Source organism: Microtus oregoni, unplaced genomic scaffold (genome assembly GCF_018167655.1).
Source record: "Microtus oregoni isolate MIOR12 unplaced genomic scaffold, Mior012 000015F_ref0000493, whole genome shotgun sequence".
In the NCBI taxonomy this organism is placed as follows: domain Eukaryota; kingdom Metazoa; phylum Chordata; class Mammalia; order Rodentia; family Cricetidae; genus Microtus; species Microtus oregoni.
Window position 1 is genome coordinate 27,532,909 of NW_024543074.1, and position 24,776 is coordinate 27,557,684.

The 24,776-nt window shown below is 44.0% G+C and overlaps 1 protein-coding gene across 2 annotated transcripts; it reads left to right on the forward strand.

Moving 5' to 3' along the window:
- The first annotated feature begins 5,455 nt into the window (after positions 1–5,455).
- Dhx33 (DEAH-box helicase 33) lies at positions 5,456–23,727 on the forward strand. Of its 2 annotated transcripts, none has more exons than XM_041665270.1 (12): positions 5,456–5,774; positions 9,717–9,877; positions 10,982–11,209; positions 11,365–11,535; positions 13,314–13,499; positions 14,158–14,269; positions 15,349–15,508; positions 15,663–15,751; positions 16,647–16,774; positions 17,131–17,334; positions 20,346–20,432; positions 21,444–23,727. In XM_041665270.1, exons 1-12 carry the CDS (start codon positions 5,516–5,518, stop codon positions 21,750–21,752), a joined length of 2,094 nt encoding a protein of 697 aa, XP_041521204.1. In that variant the 5' UTR covers positions 5,456–5,515; the 3' UTR covers positions 21,753–23,727. The 2 variants fall into 2 exon arrangements, with proteins under 2 accessions (XP_041521204.1, XP_041521205.1); XM_041665271.1 differs by lacking the exon at positions 5,456–5,774 and adding an exon at positions 8,550–8,657.
- Positions 23,728–24,776: the final 1,049 nt, after the last annotated feature.

Here is a 24,776-nt window from a genome sequence, read left to right on the forward strand (position 1 = left end):
CTTGTCATTTCTTTCAAGAAAAGCTCAAAACCTTTCCAGAGCAGAGCCAAGTGCCTGGGTCACCTTCCCGGTCAGGTAGAAATGAGGGTATTTGAGTGAATGCCTGTCAAAGATAGCACATCTTGTTTTACATTCATGCTGCTTTATCAGAACCCAGAAAGACGATCTCAGACAGTCTTCATCAACCTCAGATAGGCAAGGGCTCCCCAGACTGGATCGTCCTATTTTGGCTGAGTTGCTTTCTAGAATGAGATCTTTCCCAGAGGTTGGCATAGGCTTAAATAAACCAGAGTAGACAGTCGAGGTGAAGCTTCAGGTTGTCTTGAAAGCAGAAAGTATTTTAACGACTAAGTGGAATATACGTAAGGAATGAAATAAATACATCTTACATGTTGCCAGTAAATACCTGAAAAGGATTTCATGAAACGTGTGTTAACGGGACTGCTTTTCTCTTGTTTAAAAGTCTTTTAAGTTTAATGACAGTCTTAGATTATATGATCCTCATGGGATTCTTAAGTTTAATCATTGTTTCTGTTCAAGAAAGCTTTATCAGTAACTTTTAGAAATTTGTTTTTATTATTATTGCTTGCTTTTGAGCCAGAAATGAGTTTCTTTAGGTTTTATTTATTGTCCCTGAATTAATTTTGGATTTAGCTAATTAGTGGAATTTTTGTGGTAAAGTTTTAATTCTAAAATCTCTTTCCCTGCTGTTGATTTTAAATAGAGATACCTGTACATATTAATGGCTGGGTAAAGCAGGAAATGCATTTTGGATGCATAGCCTAAAGCAGTCTCTGGTTGCTTTTTGGTTTGGTTTGGTTTTTTGGTTTTTAGAGGCAGGGTTTCTCTATGTAACAGCCCTGGCTGTCGTTGGAACTCGCTCTGTAGACCAGACTGGCCTCAAACTTGCAGTCTCTAGTTTTTAGGAGGTCAATTCCTATTGGCAAAATGCCATGCTGTGCTCCACACTGTACCCTGAAAATGCCAGTTTCAGTCATTTGGCCTCTTAGTTTGGCCAGTCCCACATTTGTGTCCCTGGCCCTGTGTAGTCTGATAGGATCCCTTGAGCTTACTTGGGCACGAGGAAAAGTCCTCATTTTCCCAGCAAACCTCTTGATTCTGGTTCTTCCAAAACACACTTCCTTTTTGTAATGTGAGTCAACAGAAAAGTGAGATTGGATTATGGGATTCTGTGACCACTTAAGCGTATATGAATATAGTTTGAGACGTCTCCTGGATTGCACGAGAAATAACTGAAAAGCACGCCTAAAGCATAGGGAGTTTTGTTCTGTTGTTATAGAAACACGATATATGTTCATTTAAAAGTGAATGGACATGCCAGTTGCATCTCCCTGAATGGACATGCCAATTGCATCTCCCTAGGAGATACATTTTATATACTTTGGTGTGTTTTTTTCACTATGAATTTTTACTTGTTTCTTCTACTTCTTTTTCTGTCATTCTTCTACGTCTTCCTGTCTTTTATATTTCTTTTGTACTTGTGTGAGGCAAAACGTCCACGTCCTGGATCTTGAAATGGAACCATCGCACTGTCTCTGGGGTCCTCTGGGGATTAGGAAACATTGGAGCTATTGGCATGTTGTGTACATGCTTCCTAGAATTGTCATGCCTTCTGCCACTGTTTTCCTTTGCCAGGTGACTTCTAGTTGGGTTAGCCAATATCCTGCCCTTCGTTCTCTTCAGGATGACTAAGCTACTTACTGTTTTGAGTTTTCATTAAAGCTCTTGAACCTTGCTTTTACGGTTAAGCGGCTCTACTCAGAAGTCTGCAGTCAATTCTTGGCCCTTATCAAATGCATATCTGTCTTCCTCTGAAGCTTGCTCCCACTTCCACCTAGCAAGGACCTCAATTTAAGTTCTTTAGTCCTTGAAGACCCTAACACTCAATCATTGTCTTCTTTAAATCCCTATGAAGCTTCAAATCTGTACTAAAATTCTTATACCAAACCATACATTGTCTTGTACTGTTCTTAGCTGCTACATGTTAGTTTTGTTTCCTTCATGAGAATGTAAGCTCCTTAAGGGCAGGGACTATGTCTTAATTTTTGTATCGACCACAGTGCCTAGCACTGTGCTTGGCACATGGGTGCTGAATAAATACTTTGTTCATTTATCAGCAAACTATTATCTTGTATTTTTAATTATGAAAGGATTAATATGTATGTATGCGAACTTGTACCTAGTTGCTGAAATTTAAGATTGTTTTGAAAACAGTATGGAGCAAAGATAAACATGATCAAGGCAATGGTTTAATGGCCACGCAAGCCAAGGTGACCATGAGCTGGTATAGTCCCAGTCAGAACAGGGAGTCAGGTGTACAGACTTCACCACCTCAGATAAGAATGGAATGTGTCTGAAGGATCGTCTTCTAGAAGAAGGGTCAGGATATTCTTTTGAATACTTAGTGTGGTAGCTTCTTGATATGAAAGCTTAGTGTGTTAGCTTCTTTATATAAAAGCCACTGAACCACAGGAGACTTGTTTGGAGGGGCAGCAGATTTCAGACTGTCGCTGAAGGACATGTGGACAACATGGTTTATGTAATAAATATTTAAAGTTTTCAACTCTGATTATTTTATCATTGAGGCTACTGAGTAAGTGGGTTACTAGGGACGAGTTCCTTATAGAAAAGTTACATTTTGCCTTCATTAAAAAAAAAAACTGAGCCAATATTTTAAAACCATAACAAATTTTTGTTTTGCTTTTCTTAAAAAAGAATGGCTTGCATCATAACTCTGTTGCCTGTGATTAGTGAGTGCTTCTAGAGAAGGGGAGCATGTGTGTGTGTGTGTGTTGTGGCTGGTGGGATAGCTCCAGAGATAATGGCACTTAGTGAGTACCAAGCCTGACCTGAGTCCAATTCCCAGGCCCCATGTGGTAGAAGGAGAGAAGCAATTTAACATAAGTTCTCTGAACTCTCTCCACACAAGATAAATGTATGAAGTTTTTTCTTTTTTTCCAGAGAGAGGTGTTTTACCTACTGTTTCACACTTGTTTATATGACCTATTTGGATTCTTTTTGGTTTTTTGAGACAGGGTTTCTCTGTAGCATTGGAGTCTGTCCTGGTACTAGCTCTTGTAGACCAGGCCAGCCTTGAACACACAGAGATCCGCCTGCCTCTGCTTCCTTAGTGCTGGGATTAAAGGAGTGCGCCACCACTGCCCAGCTAGACCTATTTGGATTCTTGTAATCATTTAGGACTGTAAGACTCCCACATTGGGTTGTTTGGAATGTGCATCAAAGAAAAGACTGGCATTTGCCTTTTATTTACTCAAGGTCCATAACTTGATGTAAGTTATTTTTCTTTATAATGGTTTGCTTGCCTTCCTAAATCAACACAAGGTGGAGGGGTGGGGGGAAGGGGAGCAAAACAACAACTTATTTTTTTCTAAAATTTATTTTGTTATTTTTTATAACTTATAAATGTAAAAGTATATATACTTGTGTGTGTGTGTGTGTGTGTGTGTGTGTGTGTGTGTGTGTGTGTGGACTGTATGCACATCAGGTCGGGTGCCTTTGGGAGCCAGAGTTACAGATGAGAGTTGCCTGACAGGGGTAGAAGGAAGCAAACGTGGGTTCTCTGAAAGAGCAGTATGCATTCTTAACCTCAAGCTCTGTCTCCAGCCTCAAGTCAGTATATTCTTTTTTGTTTGGTTGGTTTTTGTTTGTTTGTTTGTTGTTGTTTTTTTCTGAGATGGGGTTTCTCTGTAGCTTTGGAGCCCGTCCTGGAACTAGCTTTTGTAGACCAGGTTGGCCTCAAACTCACAGAGATCTGCCTGTCTCCGCCTTCCGAGTGCTGGGATTAAAGGCATGCGACACCACCACCCAGCTAAGTCAGTATATTCTTAAAATGCATCCTAAACACACTCAACATGGACATTTTTATTAGCCCTTAGTTATATTGTTGGAAGCTCGATGAAAATATCTGGTTTTTGTTTGACTTGGTTTTTAGCTAATCAGATATGTTTATGAAAGCCACATTGTAAATGGTATTTAGATAAGTATACAGCGATATTTCATGTTGCCATCTAACACAGCTTGTCGACATGATGTTTCGAGTGGACATGGATCAGTTAATGATGGCTGTGGGCATGTGTAGAACTGGATTGGAAGGCTTTACTAATCTTGAAAGCATTCCTGATTTTATATAGGATGGTCATTAACCTGATTCCTACGCAAATTTTCTGGTAAACTTGGGTATAGTAGGGTTTTATGGGGACCTAGAATTCTTATTAAGGCTTTGAAGCATCTCAGAGGACCAAGGCCACAGGCCACATCAGATTCCACAACAGACTGGGAAAAGTCCATGTCTGTGTGTGTGCGTGGGGGGGGGGGGGTTAAAAAGTAAGTCCACGTACTAAATTTGGTGAATATCATTCACATGCGTTGAGAGCATGTTTATTCACTGGCAGTCACATTCCCTGTAAGAAAAAGCAAACTGGTCTGAAGAACAGGCTCAGCGCTTAAGAGGACTGGCTGCTCTTCCCGGGGACCTGGGCTCCAAGCACTCAAAAGGAGGCTCACAACTGCCTTTAACTCTTATCCCAGGGGATCCATCACCCTCTTTCTGGCCTTTGTGAATATTGCATGCAAATAGCTCACAAACATACACACAAGTTAAAAGCCCACATCCTCCCAAAAAGAAAAATGTTAAGCTAACCATTAATTGCTTGCCAGTCTTTCTGTGTTGAATTAGCAAAGCATCTAAGATCTTGTATTTGGAAAAGCAAGGAAGAACTGATTATATGCAAGTTTTATCTGGGAGTACTGAATAATCCCATTGATTAAGGTGTGCACAATAGGACCAGAAAGCTTTGTAAAGAATCTGATAGATTTGATCTGATTTGAGAATCTGATAGAAATTACTGGGAGATGAGTTAAAGACAATTTCTTTTTTTTCCTCTTGTATTATTTGAACTTATAATTTTTTGAGGGAAATACATGCTGTCAGGATCATCGATCACTTTTCTGTAACTCAAGATATTCACTAGTAACATTTTCAAGATTCTTTGAAGCATCTGAATGACTTTAATCTCAGAAAATTCATTATATTTGTCAATCAGATGCCAGTGGGTACCTTAAAATGTGCATTGTTTACGTTCCTCGTTGATTTTACAAAATTAAGTAACATCCTTAAAACGTGACTATTGTTGAAGATCGGAAAGAAATAATTTTGTGATAACGGGAATCCGAAAGGACAACGTCGTTAGCCAATAAAGGCTTTTGGAACCACATAGCTATCGTTCCCTGTTGCTGCTCGGGCAGTTTTTAAGGTCGCACCTCAGGCCTTGCTCTTACAGGATGTAAATGGTACCCAAACCCACAATGCATATCGGGAATTGGAGTTCCTTTCCTAAAGTCTGGCGGCGGCAGTGAGATCATCGGTGGTCGCCCCGACACGCCTGCACGTGGAGAGAAAGGGGCGGTGCGCGTTTGCGGTCCACGGCGTAGCCGAGCCGACGGCGCCGCGGCCTCCTGCTGCAGTCCTCCCGACATGCCGGAGGAGGCGGCCCTCCCGCCGGCCAAGAGATTCCGGCCGGGCTCCTGCCCTCCCGGGAGGCGAGTGGTGATGCTGTTGGCGCCTGGCAGCGGTGGAGCAGGAGGAAACCGGAGGCAGACACCGCCGCTGGCCCAGCCCTCAGCCAGTCCCTACCGCGAGGCCCTGGAGCTGCAGCGCCGGAGCCTGCCCATCTTCCGGGCGCGGGGGCATCTGTTGGCCCAGCTCCGAAACCTGGACAGTGCGGTCCTCATCGGTGAGTGGCCACTTTGGCGGGAGCGTCCTGGCTTTGCGAGGGCAATTTGGCGTTGGGTTCTTCAACAAACTTGAAAGGTTTTCTGTGCCGGCATGGACGAGAAACTCGGGAAAGAGGCGGACGAGTTAGTCTGCTGGCGCTGACTGCCCGGTGCGAGTGACAGGCATGTGTGGCGGTAAAGACACACTTCTATCACAGGCTGTCGGTGCATCTCGGAGGCTCTAGAGCTGTGAAGGGCGGGCCTCCCCCAGGCTTTGAGGAGGCAGCACCTGCGGAGCAGATCCCTGGGGACGCAGGAGAGACTGGCAGTCAGAAACAGTTCAGTTCACGGACACCAGTTTCTTGTGTACGAGAAGAGCTTGGGAGAGTTGGAGGGCAGGGCATGATTTCAAGGGGGCTTTGATCCACAATGGTTAATAAAGAGGAGCTCCTGAAGGAGCGAGGAAAAAAGATCGGCGAGTGGCTGCTGTCACTGACCTGGAGTTCTGAGGATGGAGTGGAGAGCTCTAAATCCCAGCTTTTACAAGCTCGGGCCCCGAGGGGAGGCGTGGAGCTGGCTTTTTTTTTTTTTAACAATTTTTTTTAACTGTGTTGTGTTTTATTTTTTCCGAGACAGGGTTTCTCTGTAACTTTTGAGCCTGTCCTGGAACTCACTCAGTAGACTAGGCTGGCCTCGGACTCACAGAGATCCACCTGCGTCTGCTTCCCCAGTGCTTTTTATCCCCCTAATCAGGGGGAGTAAAATTTAATTCCCTGAGGCCAGCGAGCGATGCAAAACTCTCTGTGGGGCTGGTGAAAAGGGGAAACACACACACGAAGACACTCTTTCAGGATCTCTCTATCTTCATTATTTTCAGTTTATATATCCCTACAGAATATTTCAAACAGTATAAAAAGTACAGTGTAGTTACATTCTATTTTTCAAATGAGTGATTATAATGAATACAAGTAAAAAAAATCATATTTCTCGTTTTCTTACATGATTAAACAATTTACGTAATTGTAATCATTCCCAAAGACCCACATATATTCATGTCTAAGCACCTTGTTATAGATTAATAAAGTGTAAGCAAGCAAGATACTTTCTTAGCCAGTTCTTTCACTTTTGGCTTCATTTTGTGGTTACAAAGAAAGGATCGGTCATTTTATTGTTTATCTCAAAAGTTAAAATCTTAATCACAAGTCTAAACTTTTATATATGAAAAACAATCAGTCAGCTCCACTTTAACCCTCAGGGTGCAGACCCATTCATCACGGGTTTTTTTTATTATTATTATTATTGAATCTTATTAGGAAACTGAAGGCAGAAATGGGTACCAGGAAATAATCATCACCCTTGATCACCAACCCCTTCTAGCGAGAAAGGCACAGCAGGCAGCAGGATCCAGGCTGCCATTGTTCTTGTTCCCTGCCCTCAGCGAGTCCCTTACTCAACCATTAAAAGTGTACTTTTCTAAACTTTACACTGTTCCCCAAGATTTTCTCCATCGGAGTCATGACAGAGACATCTTAACCTAACCTTTTAACAATTGTACATGTCTAAATTCTTTCTGAGGGTGGTGGTTGACTCGTTAATCTGCTCCAGCAGCAATGCCTGGAAAAAGTCAGTCACTGTTATTGTAAGTACCAGTAACATTGCCCAGTGAGGGGCTAGAAGCCTCCCGAGAGTTTTCATACAGCCAGTAGATTATAAGGGACATGGTGACCACAAAGGCAATAAACAGTTATGCTCAACAACAGCACAAGGTCTTCAGGATGTTTAGTCCCTGGCACTCTGGCTCACTTGATGACGTTTTGCTGACCGCCAAGCCATGTTCCATGATTTCCAGTGCTGCCTGTCAGTCTCCTTGCATGGCCTCAACAAAGTCCCGTAATAATGAGACAAAATGGGGGATGTGCACGTTGGATTTGGATGCATGGTATTGGTTATCCCTCCTACTGAGGACTTTCTCAAGAGAACTGACCGAGAAGTGATTAGGAGGTAAAAGAGTGAAGGCAGTGAAAACTGGTTCCTGCTTTGGCCAAACAAGGGAGAGGGACACAAGGAACTTATAAATATTTACAGAGCAGAGAGACACTGAAGAGAGAATAGAGCTGAAGGAACAAAGGTCAGGAAGTGTAAGGGAAGGGGGGCCCTGGCGACAAGTGTTATGAGGAGCCCACCTGGCACAGGAGAAAGGCCACCTCAGAGGAGGCAGAGTGCTGCAGAAGCCCTTGTAGCAGGGAGAGAAATCACATTTGAGAGCTTTCTGTTGACTCAGATGCAGGAGTCCCTGTGAGAACAAAAGTCCTAGAGCTGCAAGTAGGCCCTCGGGGAGATGGAGACAGAGACAGGCTGCAAAACCAGAAACACGATGCACAGTAGAGCTGGTGCTCAGGTGCATTTTGGTCCTACATCTGCATGGTTGGCATATTTTGTTTTTACAATCTTCAGTTACCTTAGACTAGGAGTTGGAAAGATGCACAAGAGACATTGATCCAAGTCTGAGGTCGTGTGGAGGATTCACTGGGAAATTGCAGGATAATCAAATTCTTAGTCCGAGATTCTTGGCTAAGTCAAGAAAGGTGAACAGTCAGAAGCAGCTGGGAACTGGGAGAAAATGCAAGACATGGGACTGGAGGACTTCATTAAAGGGGATAAGTCGTAGCAAAGAAGGGTGTGCAGGTGCTGTTAGAGGTACCAACAGAGGGTAGGAAACAACCCTTATTAGGGGCTTCCACTCTGCAGGGTACTCAAGCCTATGAAGAGACCTCTGCCCTCAGGTATTGGAAGAGGGCAGAAACATTCAGGTGCTTCTGTACTGTTTGGAATGATCTGTGCTAGAAGAGAGATTCACGGCGCTAAGGATTCCAGAGATGAGGGCCACTGGTACAGCCTTGAGGGTAAGAATTTGCTGTCTGACTCATCCTGCAACTTGCCAATTAGTATGAACGCAGGTAGGTATTGTACCCATGATAGTGTAGGCAAAAGCAAAGATTTGAAGCAAGCAGCAGCCAGAGAAGGGTGAGCAATGTATGAATAGACATCTCTTCAATCAGTATTTATCAATCTACATGACTATCATATTTCATTTTTTTCTTTTCTTTTTTTTTTAAGATTTATTTATTATGTATTCAGTGTTCTGCCTGCATGTATCCCTGCAGGCCAGAAGAGGGCACTAAATCTCATTACAGATGGTTGTGAACACATGTGGTTGCTGGGAATTGAACTCAGGACCTTTGGAAGAGCAGGCAAAGCTCTTAACCACTGAGCCACTTCTCCAGCCCTGTCATATTTCATTTTATGTTGTATCTATACCAGTTACCTACTGTCTTAGGGTTCCTGTTGCTGTGAAGAGACACTGTGACCATGGCAACTCTTATTAAAGGAAAACATTTAATGGAAGCTGACTTAGAGTTCAGAGGTTTAGTCCATTATTGTCGTGGTGGGACATAGTGGCGTGCAGGCAGACATGTGCTGGAGAAGAAGCTGAGAGTTCTACCTCTTGATCCATGGGCAGCAGGAGACTGTGTGCCACACTGGGTGTAGCTTGAACATATATGTGAGACCTCAAAGCCTGCCTTCACGTGGACACAGTTCCTCCAAAAAGCCACACCTCCTAATAGTGCCACTCCTATGGGCCAAGCATTCGAACTGATGAGTCTACAGAGGCCGTACTTACTCAGACCAGCACTCATACTATTATACACGCTTTCAGTACTGTTGCCATCATTGAATAAACGTCTTTGTTTTCGTAGACAAATTTCTGCAAGTGGAATTGTAAACATTCTAAAAGTTTAGGATGTTTTTATTGTTTGTTTGTGTGACAATCTATTATGTGGTACTGACTGTCCTGGAACTGACAAAGTTCCTGTGTACACAAAGCTGGCTTAGAACTCAGAAAGATTTTCCTGCTGTGATTAAGGCATGTGTCACCATATCCAGTTTCTTTTCTCTCCTAGGGGAAACTGGTTCTGGGAAGACAACTCAGATCCCACAGTATCTCTATGAAGGGGGAATTAGCCGCCAGGGCATCATTGCAGTGACCCAGCCCCGTCGAGTCGCTGCCATCTCTCTTGCTACTAGAGTCTCAGATGAGAAGAGGACTGAACTCGGGAAGCTGGTACCTCCTTGCTTTACATACTAACCAGCACCTACTGTGCTTCTGCCCTATATTTTTCTGAACAAGCTCTCCAGCACCCTTCACCTCCCACTCCCATTGTTATGTTGATTGGGGTCTCCCACATGTAGCACAGGCTGGCCTGGTACTCCAAATCCTCAGTCCTGCTGCCTTAGCCTCTTGTATTCTGCGATGACAAGGGTGTGCCTCAAAACTCAGTTGAATAGCATGCTTCTTCCTTGCCACTGCTTTTGAGCTAAGCTCAGAGTTTTCCCAATTCTAGAGAGATCAGAGCTCTTAGTCTGGTTAGCTTTGGTTTCACAGCTATTGGCAAGTTGAGTAAATCAGATGTTTTCTTGTTTAGAGGTGCTGGAGATTGAACATACGAGGCAAGTGCTCCGCCACTGAGCTGGACCCTTCACACCTAGTTTACGAGTTTAAGACTTTAAGACACGTTGTTTATGTTTGAGACAGGCTCTTACTTGTAGCTAGCATGGAAGGAACTTAGAATATAGACGTATAGACCAGGGTGGCCTTGTACTTTCTGCAGTCCTCCTGCCTCTGCCTCCAAAGGGCTAGAATTACAAGCATGCAGTATCTTGTCTGTCCAGAAACCTCTTTTACATCTATTACATGTATGTATGAAATATGTATTTTTATAAAAATATGAACGCTGTACTTAATGTAGGTCTATAGAATGAGTCTTGGAACTATGTAGGAGACAGATTCATATTTGTATTGTATATGTGTGTTACAAATAAAAATAGTTTGAACTTTTCATGTCTGTACGTAAGTAGCTTAAAGGTTAGGGTATGTGGTTTTTTTTTTCCTTTTATTAGTGTGTGTCAGTATGGAGGTCAGAGGACAATTTGGGAGTCAATTCTCTCATCTCTGGCTCTAGGGATTGGACTCAGATTGCCAGGCCTGCGGGGCAAGTGCTTTTGCTCATTCCTTTCTCTAGATTTTCATTCTTTGTGATGCTTCGTTGCTAATGGTAATTGTCCAGTGTTCGTCTCTCCACATAGAATGCTGAGGACAGGGCTGGGTAGACAGTTGACCGGTGTTCAATAAATGTTTAATTAATAAAGGAGCCATGTTTTCTCTCAGGTTGGCTATACTGTGCGCTTTGAGGATGTCACTTCAGAAGACACCAGGATCAAGTTCCTGACAGATGGCATGCTTCTTCGAGAAGCAATTTCAGACTCCTTGCTTCGAAAGTACAGCTGTGTCATTTTGGACGAGGCCCATGAGCGGACTATCCACACAGATGTGCTCTTTGGAGTGGTGAAGGCAGCGCAGAAGAGGCGAAAGGAGCTAGGGAAACTGCCTCTCAAAGTATGTGGACTGTGCATAAGGACAAGGCTGTCTTTCAGGGGTGCTTCAGGCACATGGGAGAAAGTTAACCATGGTGGGAGCGATACCGGCCTCAGCCATCTGCTTTGTAGAAATACTGTCCAGTATTTATTTCCCATTCTCATTCTCTTCTGTAGGTGATTGTGATGTCAGCTACCATGGATGTTGACCTGTTTTCTCAGTATTTCAATGGAGCCCCTGTCCTGTACCTTGAAGGTCGGCAGCACCCAATCCAAATTTTCTATACCAAACAGCCTCAGCAGGATTACCTGCACGCAGCGCTTATCTCAGTCTTCCAGATCCACCAGGTATGGAAAGGGGTGAAAGTTCCTCCTGGCAAGTTCTGTTTCACTTTACAGTTAATTGTGAGAACAGTTAGCCTCTGAAAGAAAAGCAACTGAATCTGAGAGTGTTGTGAGCAGTATCATCAGGAAAAGCTCATCTGTGAGCAGTGAGATGCCTAGCAGGTAAAGGGGCTTGGCTCTGAGCCTGTGGACCTGAGTGTAAACCCTGGGCTCCACGTGGTCAAAAGAGAGAACCGGCTCTGAAGTTTTCCTGTGACCTCCACGCGTGCCATTTACACAAATCAATAAATGTAATGAAGTGATCGTCTAAAAAAAGGTTAATTTGCTTTATCTGTTTTGCCTCTTTTTTGATATTTTGTATTTTCTCCAAAAAGAAAGATAAATCAATTATCGGTAGCTGTTGTCTGAGCTAGAAAGCTCTTACACATTAGAAGAGTGGGCAGCATACTTGTCTAGAAAGCTCTTACACGTTAGAAGAGTGGGCAGCATACTTGTCTAGAAAGCTCTTACACGTTAGAAGAGTGGGCAGCATACTTGTCTAGAAAGCTCTTACACGTTAGAAGAGTGGGCAGCATACTTGTCTTTAAAGCATATATTATGTTGCAACCCAGAATGCTATACAAGTATGTCTAGTCTTGCCACTGGCTTCCGGGCTGGCTTCCAACCTGCCACCTTCCTGTCTAGGTTTCCTGAATGCTGCAGTTGTAAGTATGCTCCACGCGTGTCCTGGGGTGTTTTCAAAAGTTTTTGAGAGAGTTGTTCAGTGATTAAAGTGCTTGCCAAATTAAGTGTGGCCAAAATTCAGATGGGAATTTTTTAATGTAATTTTATTTTTAGAAGTTTATTGTGGGTAGGGGGTACATGTTTCTACTTGATGTGTGTGGGCAGAGCCCACATCGGGGGGTCAGAAGATGACTTTGTGGAGTTGGTTCTCTTCGCACCTTTACGTGGGCAGGCTCAATGGGGGCACAGTTGCTGAAGTCAGTGTCCATGAGGATGTCAGAGAAGAACCTAAGGAGTCTTACTTTCCTCCATCACATGGGTCCTGGGAATTGAACTCAGGCTGGCAGCCTTGGCAGCAGGTGCCTTATAGCACGAATAATAGAAACCCAGAGACAGCTACTGGGTTCAAGCTAAAGATCAGAAAAGCAAAACAGTCAAGACACTAGGGAAGTCTTACCTCTGCCAAGGCTGGTGACTGCAGGCTGAGCCTGAGCCTCTGTCTCCTCCCGTCTTATACTCCCCTTTAGTGCTGGGATTAAAGGCATGTGACTCCGTAGTATTGGGATTAAAGGTATGAGTCACCACCACCTGGATCTATTTCTGGATCTTGCATGGCCCAGGGTGTCCTTGAACTCACAGAGATCCACCTGCCTCTGTCTCCCAAATTCTGGGATTAAAGGTGTGTAACACTTTTGCTTGACCTCTAGTGGCTTAGTTTTACCCTTCAGGCAAGCTTAATTATTAAAACATAAATAAAACACCACTATAGTGCCTTTTGCTACTGAGCCATCTAGCTTAAAGAAGTTTATACAGATTTACCTAGGCTTTCATTGTATTGTCTTACAAATACAGTATGTTAATTTCCCTGCAAAACTTCATTACCTGGTTTCAGAACATAGTTGGCTGACTCTCGTGGTAACAGCTCTGTTCATTGCTAAGCATCTTCTCCCAGGGAGGTGCCACTGCCAGACTTGTTTATCTTCATCATTAAAAAGTGAAACAGAAAATAAAAACCCTCTTGGAAACATCACAATCATCAGTGTTCTCTCTCTCTCTAGGAAGCCCCCTCTTCTCAAGACATCCTAGTGTTCCTTACTGGTCAGGAGGAAATCGAAGCAATGAGCAAGACCTGCCGAGACATTGCAAAGCACCTCCCTGACGGCTGCCCTGCCATGCTCGTCCTTCCTCTGTACGCCTCCCTGCCCTACTCACAGCAGCTTCGAGTCTTTCAAGGGGCCCCAAAGGTGAGTACGGTGCCACCTTTCTGCCAGCCATGTCACTGGGCATCAAGTCAGATCTACAACGGGGCCTGTGTGCCTGTCACCATGATCCAGGAAAGCTTGAAGGAGGAACGTTTAGGTACCAGGTCAGCTACTGGAGAGGAACAGGTGTAGAGTCCACAGCTGCAGGGAGAGATGAGGGAGGGCACAAAGGTGTAGAGACTAAAAGGTTTGGCTCTTCTAAGAGCTGGCATAAGCCACAGTACCATGTACCATTTGTTTATGTGCCAGACAGTGCTGACACATAGATCATCTCTCATTGTCATGGAATCCCGTGAGGGATACTAAGGCCCCCAAGAAGGGAGGTGGGAATTGCTTAAAGCACACATAGTAAGATCCCGGCAGGGCCAGCATTCCACCTCCTGTCTGTCTACCCACCTCGAATCTTGTTCCACTGCATCTCATTGCCTCAAATTAATCTTCGGGACCTCAGTGAAGGACCAGTGTACTCCTTTCCCTTTGTTCTTCGTCAAGTGTAACGACTGAAATTGCTATGACTACTACTAATAATGAAGTCACCTTTTCTTGATTTTAAGCAAATTGTGGAAATGCATAGTTAGAGTTTTCACCTTCTGACTCATGTGTGTGTCATATGGCTTTTTGGTTTTCTTCCTCCTTTTAGGGCTATCGCAAAGTGATCATTTCAACCAACATCGCTGAAACCTCCATAACCATTACAGGAATAAAATATGTAGTTGACACGGGCATGGTTAAAGCAAAGAAGTATAACCCTGGTGAGAAACTGTAGCTCATGAATGTCTCCTGTGTATAGCAAGCACGGTTAAAATCGAAAACCCCACCATTTCCTCCTAAGTAAACATTTCATGTTTGTGAGGAGCTGGGATTTGAGTGACAGGGACAGTTCCCAAGTCATGTCTGTAAAAGAGATCTGAGGCAGGAGGTCTAGAGAGGGAAGAACTCAGTTTCAGAGAACCTAAACAGGCCAGATGACGGCCTGGACTGAGGTCTGAAAGCCCACAGGAAGCTTGGTGAGAATGGGGGCAAGAAAGCCAGGGACAGCCTGCTACCGGTGGTAGGCTCTCCAGGTGGCTACCAGAGCGTGATTGTATGGGAACCCGGCTGGACAGGGTTCCCAGTGAGCACAGAGGGAGCTCGCTCTCTCTTCTTACGGGTGTCAAGCTGCCTTGTAGTCAGTTCTATGCATTTCTGATTCATACTCTGCTTTATTCTACAGAGGATTTGGTGCCACTACAATTAATATTACTCCCCAATATTTAATTGGCGTGTTCTACTAAGCACTGGAGGGGTCGACTCCTGGTGACAAAGTGTCAGTCTCTAGTGTCTGACACAAAATATTCCTGTACTTGAGAGAATTGATGTCTTTTACTTATAGGGGGGAAAGAATATCACATGATTTGTTTTCTTATAGAACTGGGAGGGAAGACAAAGGACCTTGTCATCATTGGTTGATATATGACCAGCCTTCCTTGTTAGGTAGAAACTCAGCACCAAAATCCCCAAGAAACCCTCAGTGTCAGGCCACTGGAATAGTTGGCCCTCCCATGATGTAAGCCCAAACTTCTGAAACCATTCTCCTGCCACCTTGCTTGCAGAGGGTGTTGTTGTTTTTGGTAACATTTCACACATGACTCATTGCTAGACTTGCTTCACTGTGAGTTTTAAAGTGGCCAAGCAGCCTGGGTCTGTGCTTTCTTGTCAAGCCTTGAGTTTTTCCAGACCCCTATGTTGCAGAAACACTCAGTGGTACTCAGCATCTTTGGTTTTGCCAGCACTCTAGAAACAGTTTGCTTACGTGATGAAGCAAAACACTCACGGCCCTCTCTCCCTACAGACAGTGGTCTTGAGGTACTAGCTGTACAACGAGTGTCAAAGACCCAGGCCTGGCAGCGCACGGGGAGGGCTGGCCGAGAGGACAGTGGCATCTGCTACCGGCTCTACACGGAGGATGAGTTTGAGAAGTTTGAGAAGATGACGGTACCAGAGATTCAGAGGTAGGTCCAGGTTGTGTCTGTACTGTGCCATACATCCCAGCCTCCTCCCTCTGTTCCTGTCCACAGACTGCAGCCTTTGCTAATGCTCTCTAGGGAGCAGTTTTGTCCCAGTGGGGTCAGGGACAGTTGACTAATCCTCACTTCTCCCTCACAGGTGTAACCTGGCAAGTGTGATGCTGCAGCTGCTAGCCATGAGAGTCCCAAATGTCCTCACCTTTGACTTCATGTCCAAACCATCTCCGGGTAAGCTGGAAGGTAGATAGACAGACAGACAGAAAATAGCACAGGAGCTCTTCCCCCCCAGGAAAAGTATTTTGAGAAAGAAAAATGTATTTTGATCATGTTGTTTTGCTGATTTGATTTCATTTGTTATGAAATGGTAGGTTCTATGTTACAGCACCGTTGTGCAGGGACCAGAGGTCATCAGGCATCCATGGGACGCCCATAAAGCCCAATGAAAGGATAAAGAGAGCGTGTGCCTTTTGTGTTAAACTAGGATTTGACTAGTCCCTCCCTTCATTAGTTATCTCTCCTGGAGGAAGAATCTTTAAGAACTAACAATAAATGGTGGCAGCTTTGGCATCTAGACTCTTATCACCATGCCAGTTTTCTTTTGTTTAAGGAAATGCAGTTGTTGAGAGAGAGTAAACTATCAATAGGTGTCTCAGATCTCCCCGGTCCTCAGTTCAATTCTTCTCTCAAGAGACGTCTGGCTGTCTTCTGAAGAAAAATCTGTCCCTGTGGGTGGGAATTTGTAAATCTTAAAGAAAAGAAAAAACACACAGGGCACAGTGATCTACTCGTAATATATTTTTTTTTCATTTTGAAATTTCTAAAAAGGAGCAGTAAATATAAACTATAAAGTGCAATACAGCCAACATCAGTGTGATGCTACCCACACCATGGAAGCCTAGCCTCTGACATTTGTCTCTTTCCCATTCCTCTGGGTATCTGCTCTCTCATGATTGCTTTATATGTCTCTTGCTTGTAGTACCATTAAGGCTTAGGAACGTGTGAGCTCAGTGGCGGGTGGTCTTGGCAGTGTTTGTAGAATCATAAGCATCCAGAAGCACTCAACTAGCTGCATCTTCTTCCTGTTTTGGACTTCTGGCTCCTTTTTATGTCTCCATTTCTGTAGATCACATTCAGGCGGCCATTGCCCAACTGGACCTGTTAGGTGCTCTTGAACATAAGGATGACCAGCTTACCCTGACTCCAATTGGAAGAAAGATGGCAGCATTTCCTTTAGAGCCCAAATTTGCCAAAGTAAATGACCCCTCTTCCTCTTTTCCCTTCCTCTACATTGCAGTTTAGGAAATGCCTAAGCCCAGTGCTTCTGAACTAACCTCATTTGTTCTCTTAAATATGACGTATCACCGCACTTGTGTACAGTGCTAATGTATGTTGTGTGGGATTCAGACAGCAGTCATAGCCCTACCCACAAAGGTGTGGGATCCTGTGGGAATGGCATCTTGCTGTTTTACAAAGAAGTGAATGGCATTGCCCCTGTGTTACGGTCTTAAAGCCACCACACTCCTTGAAGGGAAACTGCACGAGAGTGTACAGAAACACTAATTGAAGCCAGGAAACCTGACCCATATGTTTTCAATTTGACTTTCTAGACTATCCTCCTGTCCTCCAAATTCCATTGTACGGAAGAAATTCTGACCATAGTCTCCCTACTGTCTGTGGACAGTGTCCTTTATAACCCTCCTGCCCGGAGAGATGAAGTGCTGAATGTCCGGAAGAAATTCATATCCAGTGAGGGGGATCACATCACCCTGCTCAACATCTACCGGACCTTCAAAAACATAGGTGGGAATAAGGTGAGCACATCCATTCTTTCAGGCCTGTTTTTAAGTATACTTTTTTTTTTTTTTTTTGGACAAAATCATCAAAAAGAGTCACACACACAAACAAAGCCAGCTGTCATCTCAGAAATGTGTACGTGCTGGGAATCACTAGAGCGAAACATTGGTTCAGGTATTCATTCTGCTTGTGTTTAACACAAATTGTGGACAAGTTAATTAAGTAATAGACCCTATCTCAGCCACTCAGTTATCTTTTTCTTTTTTTGTTTTTTTGTTTGTTTTTGTTTTGTTTTTTTTTGTTTGTTTGTTTGTTTGTTTTGAGAGAAGGTCTCTCCATAGCCCTGGCTGTCCTGGAACTCATATTTAGACCAAACTGGCCTTGAGCACACAGAGACCCACTTGCCTTTGCCTCCCGAGTGGAGTGCTGGGACTAAAGGTGTGTGCCACTACGCCTAACTTTAGGTCTTTTGAGAGAGGCCATTTTATAAATAAAAGAGATGTATTTTGGCTCATTCTGGCCTTGTCTGACGCTTCAAGGTAAAACAGTACCACTCAGCAAGAGGACTTGAGTGTACGTGTGACTGGTCGCTTCCCCTCACCTAATTAGGGACCAGTGGGGATCCAGTCATGGGGCTCTGCCTTCTGGCCTTATTTAACCCTAGTCATTCTCCAGGTGTCCTACTGCTGATATAAACACCATAGTTTTTAAGTTGGGCTATTTGTGTGATGTGTGTATGATTGCCTTCTCGTGTTTCTAAGCACTACCTATTTGGCTCTTCTTGTGGAGGCTAGAGGCATCATTCCCAGGGATGGTTGTAAGCCACCATGTGAGTGCTGGAAATTGGACTTGGTTTTCTGAAAGAACAGGTTATGTTAACCATTGACCTGTGTCACCAGCCCCTAAGTTTTTAAAATTTGTTTTGCTTTTTCAAAACAGATTCTCACTACATAACTCCAAAAGCTGGAATTTTCTATGTAGGCTGACCTCAAACTCATTGAGATCTGCCTCTTCCTGCCAAGTGCTAGGATTAAGAGCATGTGCTACTATTATGCCCAAATATTTATTTTAAGGGGGTTTGGTTTGGTTTGGTTTTGGTGTTTTCAAGACAGGGTTTCTCAGTGTAGCCCTGGCTGTCCTGGAACTAGCTCTTATAAGACCAGACTGGCTCAAACTCACAGAGATCTGCCTGCCTTTGCCTCCTGAGTGCTGGGATTAAAGGTGTGTGCCGCCACCACCTAGCTTGTTTTGTTTTTTGTTTTTTGTTTTTTTTTTTTTGAGACAAGATCTTACTACGTAGCTATGGCTATCCTAAATTCACTGTGTAGATTAGGCTGGCCTTAAATTCAGAGATCTGCCTGAAGTGCCACTACACCCAGCTTATTTTACATTTAAATTGCACTTTGTTTGTTTGTTTGTTTATATGGGGGCAAGGGAGCATATTGTGGAAGTCAGAAGACAACTTTTGGTTCTGTCCTTCTACCATGTGCACCCAAGGGCTCGAACTTGGGTCATTAGGCTTCGTGGCCAATACTTTTCTACAGAACCATCTTACTGGTCCACAAATGCTATAACTGAATTAAGTTTTCACTTAATGTGTCACAATAGGGATTCAATGAAACTGAAGAATATTCAAACCATACAAGATGATGTTCTTGCCTACCTATTCAACTGTTATACTAGTTTTTTGATATCATACTTCAGTTCCTTGTACTAAGATGAAAAATGTCAGTATATTCTCTTGTGTGTTAATAAATTGTAATTGTGCTTTAGTGAATTCTTTTAAAAAAATGCTGTTCTGCAATTTTAGCATTTGTTCACCTTGCTATATTTATTTTATTTCTATTTACACTTTGTATATGTGTGTTCAAACATGCATGGTGTGCGCACACACACATACACAGATGTGCCACGTGGCATCTGTAGAGGTCAGAGGACAACTTGGAGGAACTGATTCTGTCCTTCTATAGTATGGGTCCAAGGGGTTTAATTCAGGTATTCAGATTTGGCAGTGGGCATCTTTCCCAGCTGAGCTCTCTTGCTGGCCCTCAATTTATGTTTAAACAAAGTGCTGAGTTCTTCCTTACTGAAGACTGACCTGCCCTTGGTGTGTGTCCCACCAAGAAGCTGTCATCCCTTTGTTTGTCTTTAAAGCAGGGTCTTGCTTATAAGTGTAACCCAGGTTGACCTTGGACTTGTGATCAGCCTTCTGTCAGCCTTCCAAGTGTTGGGCCCTAGGTATGTGCCACCACACCCAGCACTAAGGATATGCTTTTTAACAGGGCCTGGTAGACTGTGCCAGGCTATATTTTAAGACTGTCTCTAAACAAAGAGAAAAGGGGACACGTCCTTCACATCCATCCACATTCTGTCCTTTCGGCTACATCTCTCTCCATCACCTCAGTGGTGTCCTGCTCGGGGACCCCCTGTGCTCACGAGGGAGATTCTGTGGGGCCAACAAGTGAGCAAGTAGACTTACTGGGCTGGGCTCTACAGCTCAGTTTCTCTGGCAAGCAGGCACTTCCAGGCTGGCAGTCTTTCCTGGAGTGTGGGAAAATGCCCGTCTCCACTGTCCCTCCAGCTGTCAGTTGGAATCCCTTGTACCATCTGTTTTTTCATTGTTCTGAACCGTATTGCCTCCATACCTCAGGAGACAAGCATCCTTACATATATGTATTAGGCATTTCTATGTCTTTTGTCTATTTTTCACCAATTTCTTGGTCTTTTCTCACTAGTTTTTAATATTCTAGAGGTGCTCTTCCTTTCTGGGTATGGCGGTGCATTCATTATCAGCATTTCCAGTAGCTTTTTTCATGACGACTCTAGGAAGAAAATCTTAAAGTTTTATTTCAGGTTCAACAATTCATATTTTTCATGGTTCATACTTTTCAGTATAAAAGTGTTATCCTATATCCTTTTGACACCTGAACAACCCTCTGAATTCAGCGGTGCAGTCTGGATTTTGTTACATGCATGTTTCCTCTGCATAGAAATAAGAGGATTGAGATCTCTTCTTTGTTCTCTTCAGGACTGGTGCAAAGAGAATTTTGTCAACAGCAAGAATATGCTACTAGTAGCTGAAGTCAGAGCACAGCTGAGGGAAATCTGCTTAAAGGTAGTACCTCCTTTTCAGTAAGAAGTTCTTGTTTTAATTATGGGGGTCTTGGATTGCTTGCTGCTAGTGGTATGAGAGGAATTCTCATTGTGGAAAAATTTTAAATGTACAAGAAAGTAAAAGCTACCCATAGTTCCACTCTTTCTTTCTCTCACTATTGTGGTTTATTCTTAGAAATCCATAGTGATTTGGGTTTGCTTGTTTTTTCTCCCCCCCCCCCCCACCTCATTCTAGTGTGGGCTGGAACCCTGAATCTCATGCATAAATTTTTATAAACTTTTAACTATTTTCTGATTTTAAATAGTACTACTAAAAATTAAGAAGGAAAATTGGTTCCAGACTTCTGAAGCCTTGGAGTTGTTTGCTTAGTGAGCTTGCCTGCAGGATGGAGTGTTTTAGTGTTTTACCTCCCTTTAGAACAGTCTCTCAGTCTCTCTCTCTCTCTCTCTCTCTCTCTCTCTCTCTCTCTCTCTCTCTCTCTCGTCCTGTGGTATAGAAGATTAGAAGTTCCCCTGCAGCTAGAGTTACAGATGGTCCTGGGTGCTTTGACTTGAGCCTAGGTCCTCTGAAAGAGAAGCCAGTGCTCTTAAGTTCTAAACCATCTCTCCAGCCCCCATCCTGTATCTTTCTGGTTTTTCGAGGTCGGGTTTTTCTGTAGCTTTGGAGCCTGCCCTGGAATTCTCTCTGTAGACCAGGCTGGCCTCGAACTCACAAAAATCTGCCTGTCTGCCTCCCGAGTGCTGGGATTAAAGGTTTATGCCACCATACCGCTTGGTTCCCATCCTGTATCTTAAAATGCTTCTCTTCAAACTGGATGGTTTCCATCTCTTTTCCCTCACCTGTGCCCTCATCCTTCACCTGAGCTGCTGCCTATGGCGATTGAAATGTTACCTTTGGATGTCAATCAAGATCTCACTTTGTGTTGGCCACTCTTTAGGTCTTGCTGCCCCCTTGCACCGTGCAGTGCTGAGGAGGATTAATGTTTGGGGTCTTTTCTGTTTCCTAAAACAGATGTCAATGCCAATCATGTCATCTCGAGGGGACATGGAGAGTGTCCGGCGCTGCCTGGCTCACAGCCTCTTTATGAGTACTGCCGAACTCCAGCCAGATGGCACCTATGCCACCACAGACACACACCAGCCAGTGGCCATCCACCCATCGTCTGTCCTGTTCCACTGCAAACCTGCCTGTGTGGTATACACTGCACTGCTGTACACCAACAAATGCTACATGCGTGACCTCTGTGTTGTGGATGCTGAGTGGCTCTATGAAGCCGCCCCTGACTACTTCCGGAGGAAGCTGAGAACTGCCAGAAACTGATCCACCCCAGAATGCTGCCAGCATGGCTGGGCCTGCAACTTAGATCACAGCTATCTTCCAAGTAGACTCAAGCTGGAGGAACCGTACCCTTCAGTGCAGCCAGACTCGCTGAGTTCAAGAGCTTGGAAGTGCTGATGAAACTCTTTAGACTCAGCCTAAAGACGTGCTCATGCCTAGACCGTGAGATACGAGACTTGTGCTTTGGGTTTGACTGGGCAATTTCTAATGACTGAATTAACTTCTGAGCCTCAGTTTCTTCATATGCCAGAGGGGGATAAGACTTAGAAGTTCAGAGTAATGAAGTTTAGAGTAATGAACAGAAAGCTACCCAGAGGTTTGCCTGGCACAAGATAAGACAATCAGTAAATTATAAGCCATTGTGCTTTGTGACGTAATTAGGTACAACACAGCCCTTGAACTCTTGTGACTGTTTCTTGGAGGAGCCATAGGAAGCTACAGATCCAATTGGTTGACCTCAGTGTTTTTCCCCCTTGCTCCCTTCTCATGGAATGCAGGACCTCATGCATGCTATGCAAACACTCTGCCACTGAGCCAGTCCCCAGCCTCCACTACTATTTAAAGACCTGTATGTCTTTGAAATAGAAAACAGAAGAAACTGAGTCCCTCAGATATTGCCAGAATAAGATATATTCTGACCTGTTGGCCCTCATGGCTCAGGGTGTAGCTCCTTCTCTCGTCCGCCTCCAAGCAGAAACCAGCAAAGGAGTTCCTTGTTGGTCCTCAGTGCCTCTGTGGCTGTGTCCCCAGCAGTGCTTTCGGGAGACATGCAGATTTCCTGAAATTGGGAAGCCAGTTTTTCAGTGCAGCAGCCTTCTGAAGCCCAGTGATCGTTTTCTCGTGGGTGGGCACCTACGAATGTGTGTCCATGATGCTTCACGCCCATTTCAGCAGTCTCTGTTCAGGTGAAGCCTAGTCGGAGCTGCTGGGTGGCAGGGATGGGACAGATGGCTTGACGGCTCAGAAGCTGGGTATCAGTTTGTCCTTTTCACCACTCCCAGTCTTTGTGGTTTTGGTCTTACTGGTTTTTTCCTCTTTGTTGCAGGGACCTGGGGAGAGTTAGCTTTGCCACTTCCTAACCAGGTGCCACTCTCTGACCTTCACTGTCTAATTTTGTCAGAGGGAAGTAGAGAAGCCTTGCCATCCCTTTCCTGTCTAGAAAAGATTCATCTTAGTTGCTTGTTAGGAGCAAACAGTCCCTAGTGTGGTGATCATACCTGTAATCCAGCTGAGGGGAAGACTGGGTTCTAGGCCAGCCTGGGCTGGACCCTGTGTCCAAGTGGAGGGAAAGAGAGGAGAGAAAAAGCACAGTTTTCCTAGAAAATGTTTGACCCTAGAAAAAGCCAAATATAGCCCTTTAATTAGTTGGTCCAAACGCAGCTCTACTGCTAGGATTCTTCATTATAATATGAATTGTGTTGTTTTTGAGCAGGGGGCCAAACTGCCTACAAGGTACTTCAAAGATAGGAGGCAGTTTCTTCTCTCTGGGTCCAACATGTTCTTTCCAAAGAGCATAGCCTGAGTGAGTACTTCCATTCCCAGGGTCTCACTGGTCCACAGCTATGTATGTTGAGTCTGGTCTGGGCTTATTATAACCCTAACCATGAGCAATCAAGCTTTTAGCCAGTGTTTAGGGTTGTCTGGGTACTCATGACTTCTTTGATAAAATGGTTACATTACCAACTTTCTGAAAAGCTATTGAGAAAATTTTTCCTTTTAAAGTGTATTTTTCCTATTTACACAAAGGGGCAAGGGTGTTTATTTAGCCTTGCTTGGTAAGAGAAACTTTTGTATTTTTAGTGGAGCATTCATTATGCTGGTTAAAGAAAACAAGGGGAGCCGGGTGGTGGTGGCGCACGCTTCTAATCCCAGCACTTGGGAGACAGAGGCAGGCGGATCTTTGTGAGTTCGAGACCAGCCTGGTCTACGAGAGCTAGTTCCAGGACAGGCTCCAAAACCACAGAGAAATCCTGTCTCGAAAAACCAAAAAAAAAAAAAAAAAAAAAAAAAAAAGAAAAGAAAACAAGGGGAGGCAATATATTCCCCAGTAAAGTAAGAGGGTGTTTTCTGGGTCAGTAAAGACTTAGCTTGTATGGGTTCACTCCAGAGCAGGTACTGGGAACTTGGAGTGACTGGCTCCTTCCCGGAAAAGGGTGAAGGACAGTTGGAGTAGATTTAATGTCTCTGTACAGAAATATGTTCATCACTTTAACATTCTGGTAGAATTTTAATAGAGTACTTAGTTTTTTTATTGGGCTTTTTAAAAAATATCTTTTTAATAAAGCTGCTCAGGGATTAAATCAGATGGAAATTCCATTCTGACTCCATATTACTACAAAGAAGTTAATGATTGCTTGAGCTGCAGGGACGGTGCCCTTTAAGCTTTCTTAAGAAAGTAAAATGTTGCTTGGCAGTGGTGGCACCATAGCGTAGCACTTGGGAAGCAGGGGCAGGTGGATCTCTGTGAGTTTGAGACCAGCCTTGTCTACAGGAGCAAGTTCCAGGATAGCCAGAGCTACACAGAGAAACCCTGTCTAGAAAAACCAAACCAACAAAAAGTCAACTGTTTCATGGTTTTACTGCGATGCGACCTGAGCTGCTTTTCAGTGGGTGAACTCTCCAGCCTGAAGAATCCAGTCTGTGCAGAGGAGCCTCGAACAGATGAACCTCACACAGCCGTGCTGCAACACCCACGGTGATGGTTTCATTACCAGGTCCCCAGTGAAAACCTTTGCACCTCTGCCAGTTGTTACAAGATTTCAAACATTTACTGTGACACAAATCCTTGTACTCCAACTACCAGGGTCTGTTTGGAACTATGGCCATGCATCCAAGATGCCATTCTTGAGCACATCAGCTAGACTACTGTACTGTGGGGGGAAATTTTATATTGATTGCTGTTGTGTAGAAAAAAATTAAAGAGCAAAGATACCAAGTTGATTTGGACTTTGCTGTTTCCTATCTGATCTCAAACATAACATAAAAACAGTTCTTGTGTGCGATGCT

Coding starts and splice junctions, on each gene's coding strand:
- Dhx33 (XM_041665270.1), top strand. CDS start 5,516: ATGCCGGAGGAGGCGGCCCTCCCGCCGGCCAAGAGATTCCGGCCGGGC. Junction 9,878..10,981: donor GGACTGAACTCGGGAAGCTG/GTACCTCCTTGC, acceptor GTTTTCTCTCAG/GTTGGCTATACTGTGCGCTT. Junction 16,775..17,130: donor TAGAGCCCAAATTTGCCAAA/GTAAATGACCCC, acceptor TTGACTTTCTAG/ACTATCCTCCTGTCCTCCAA.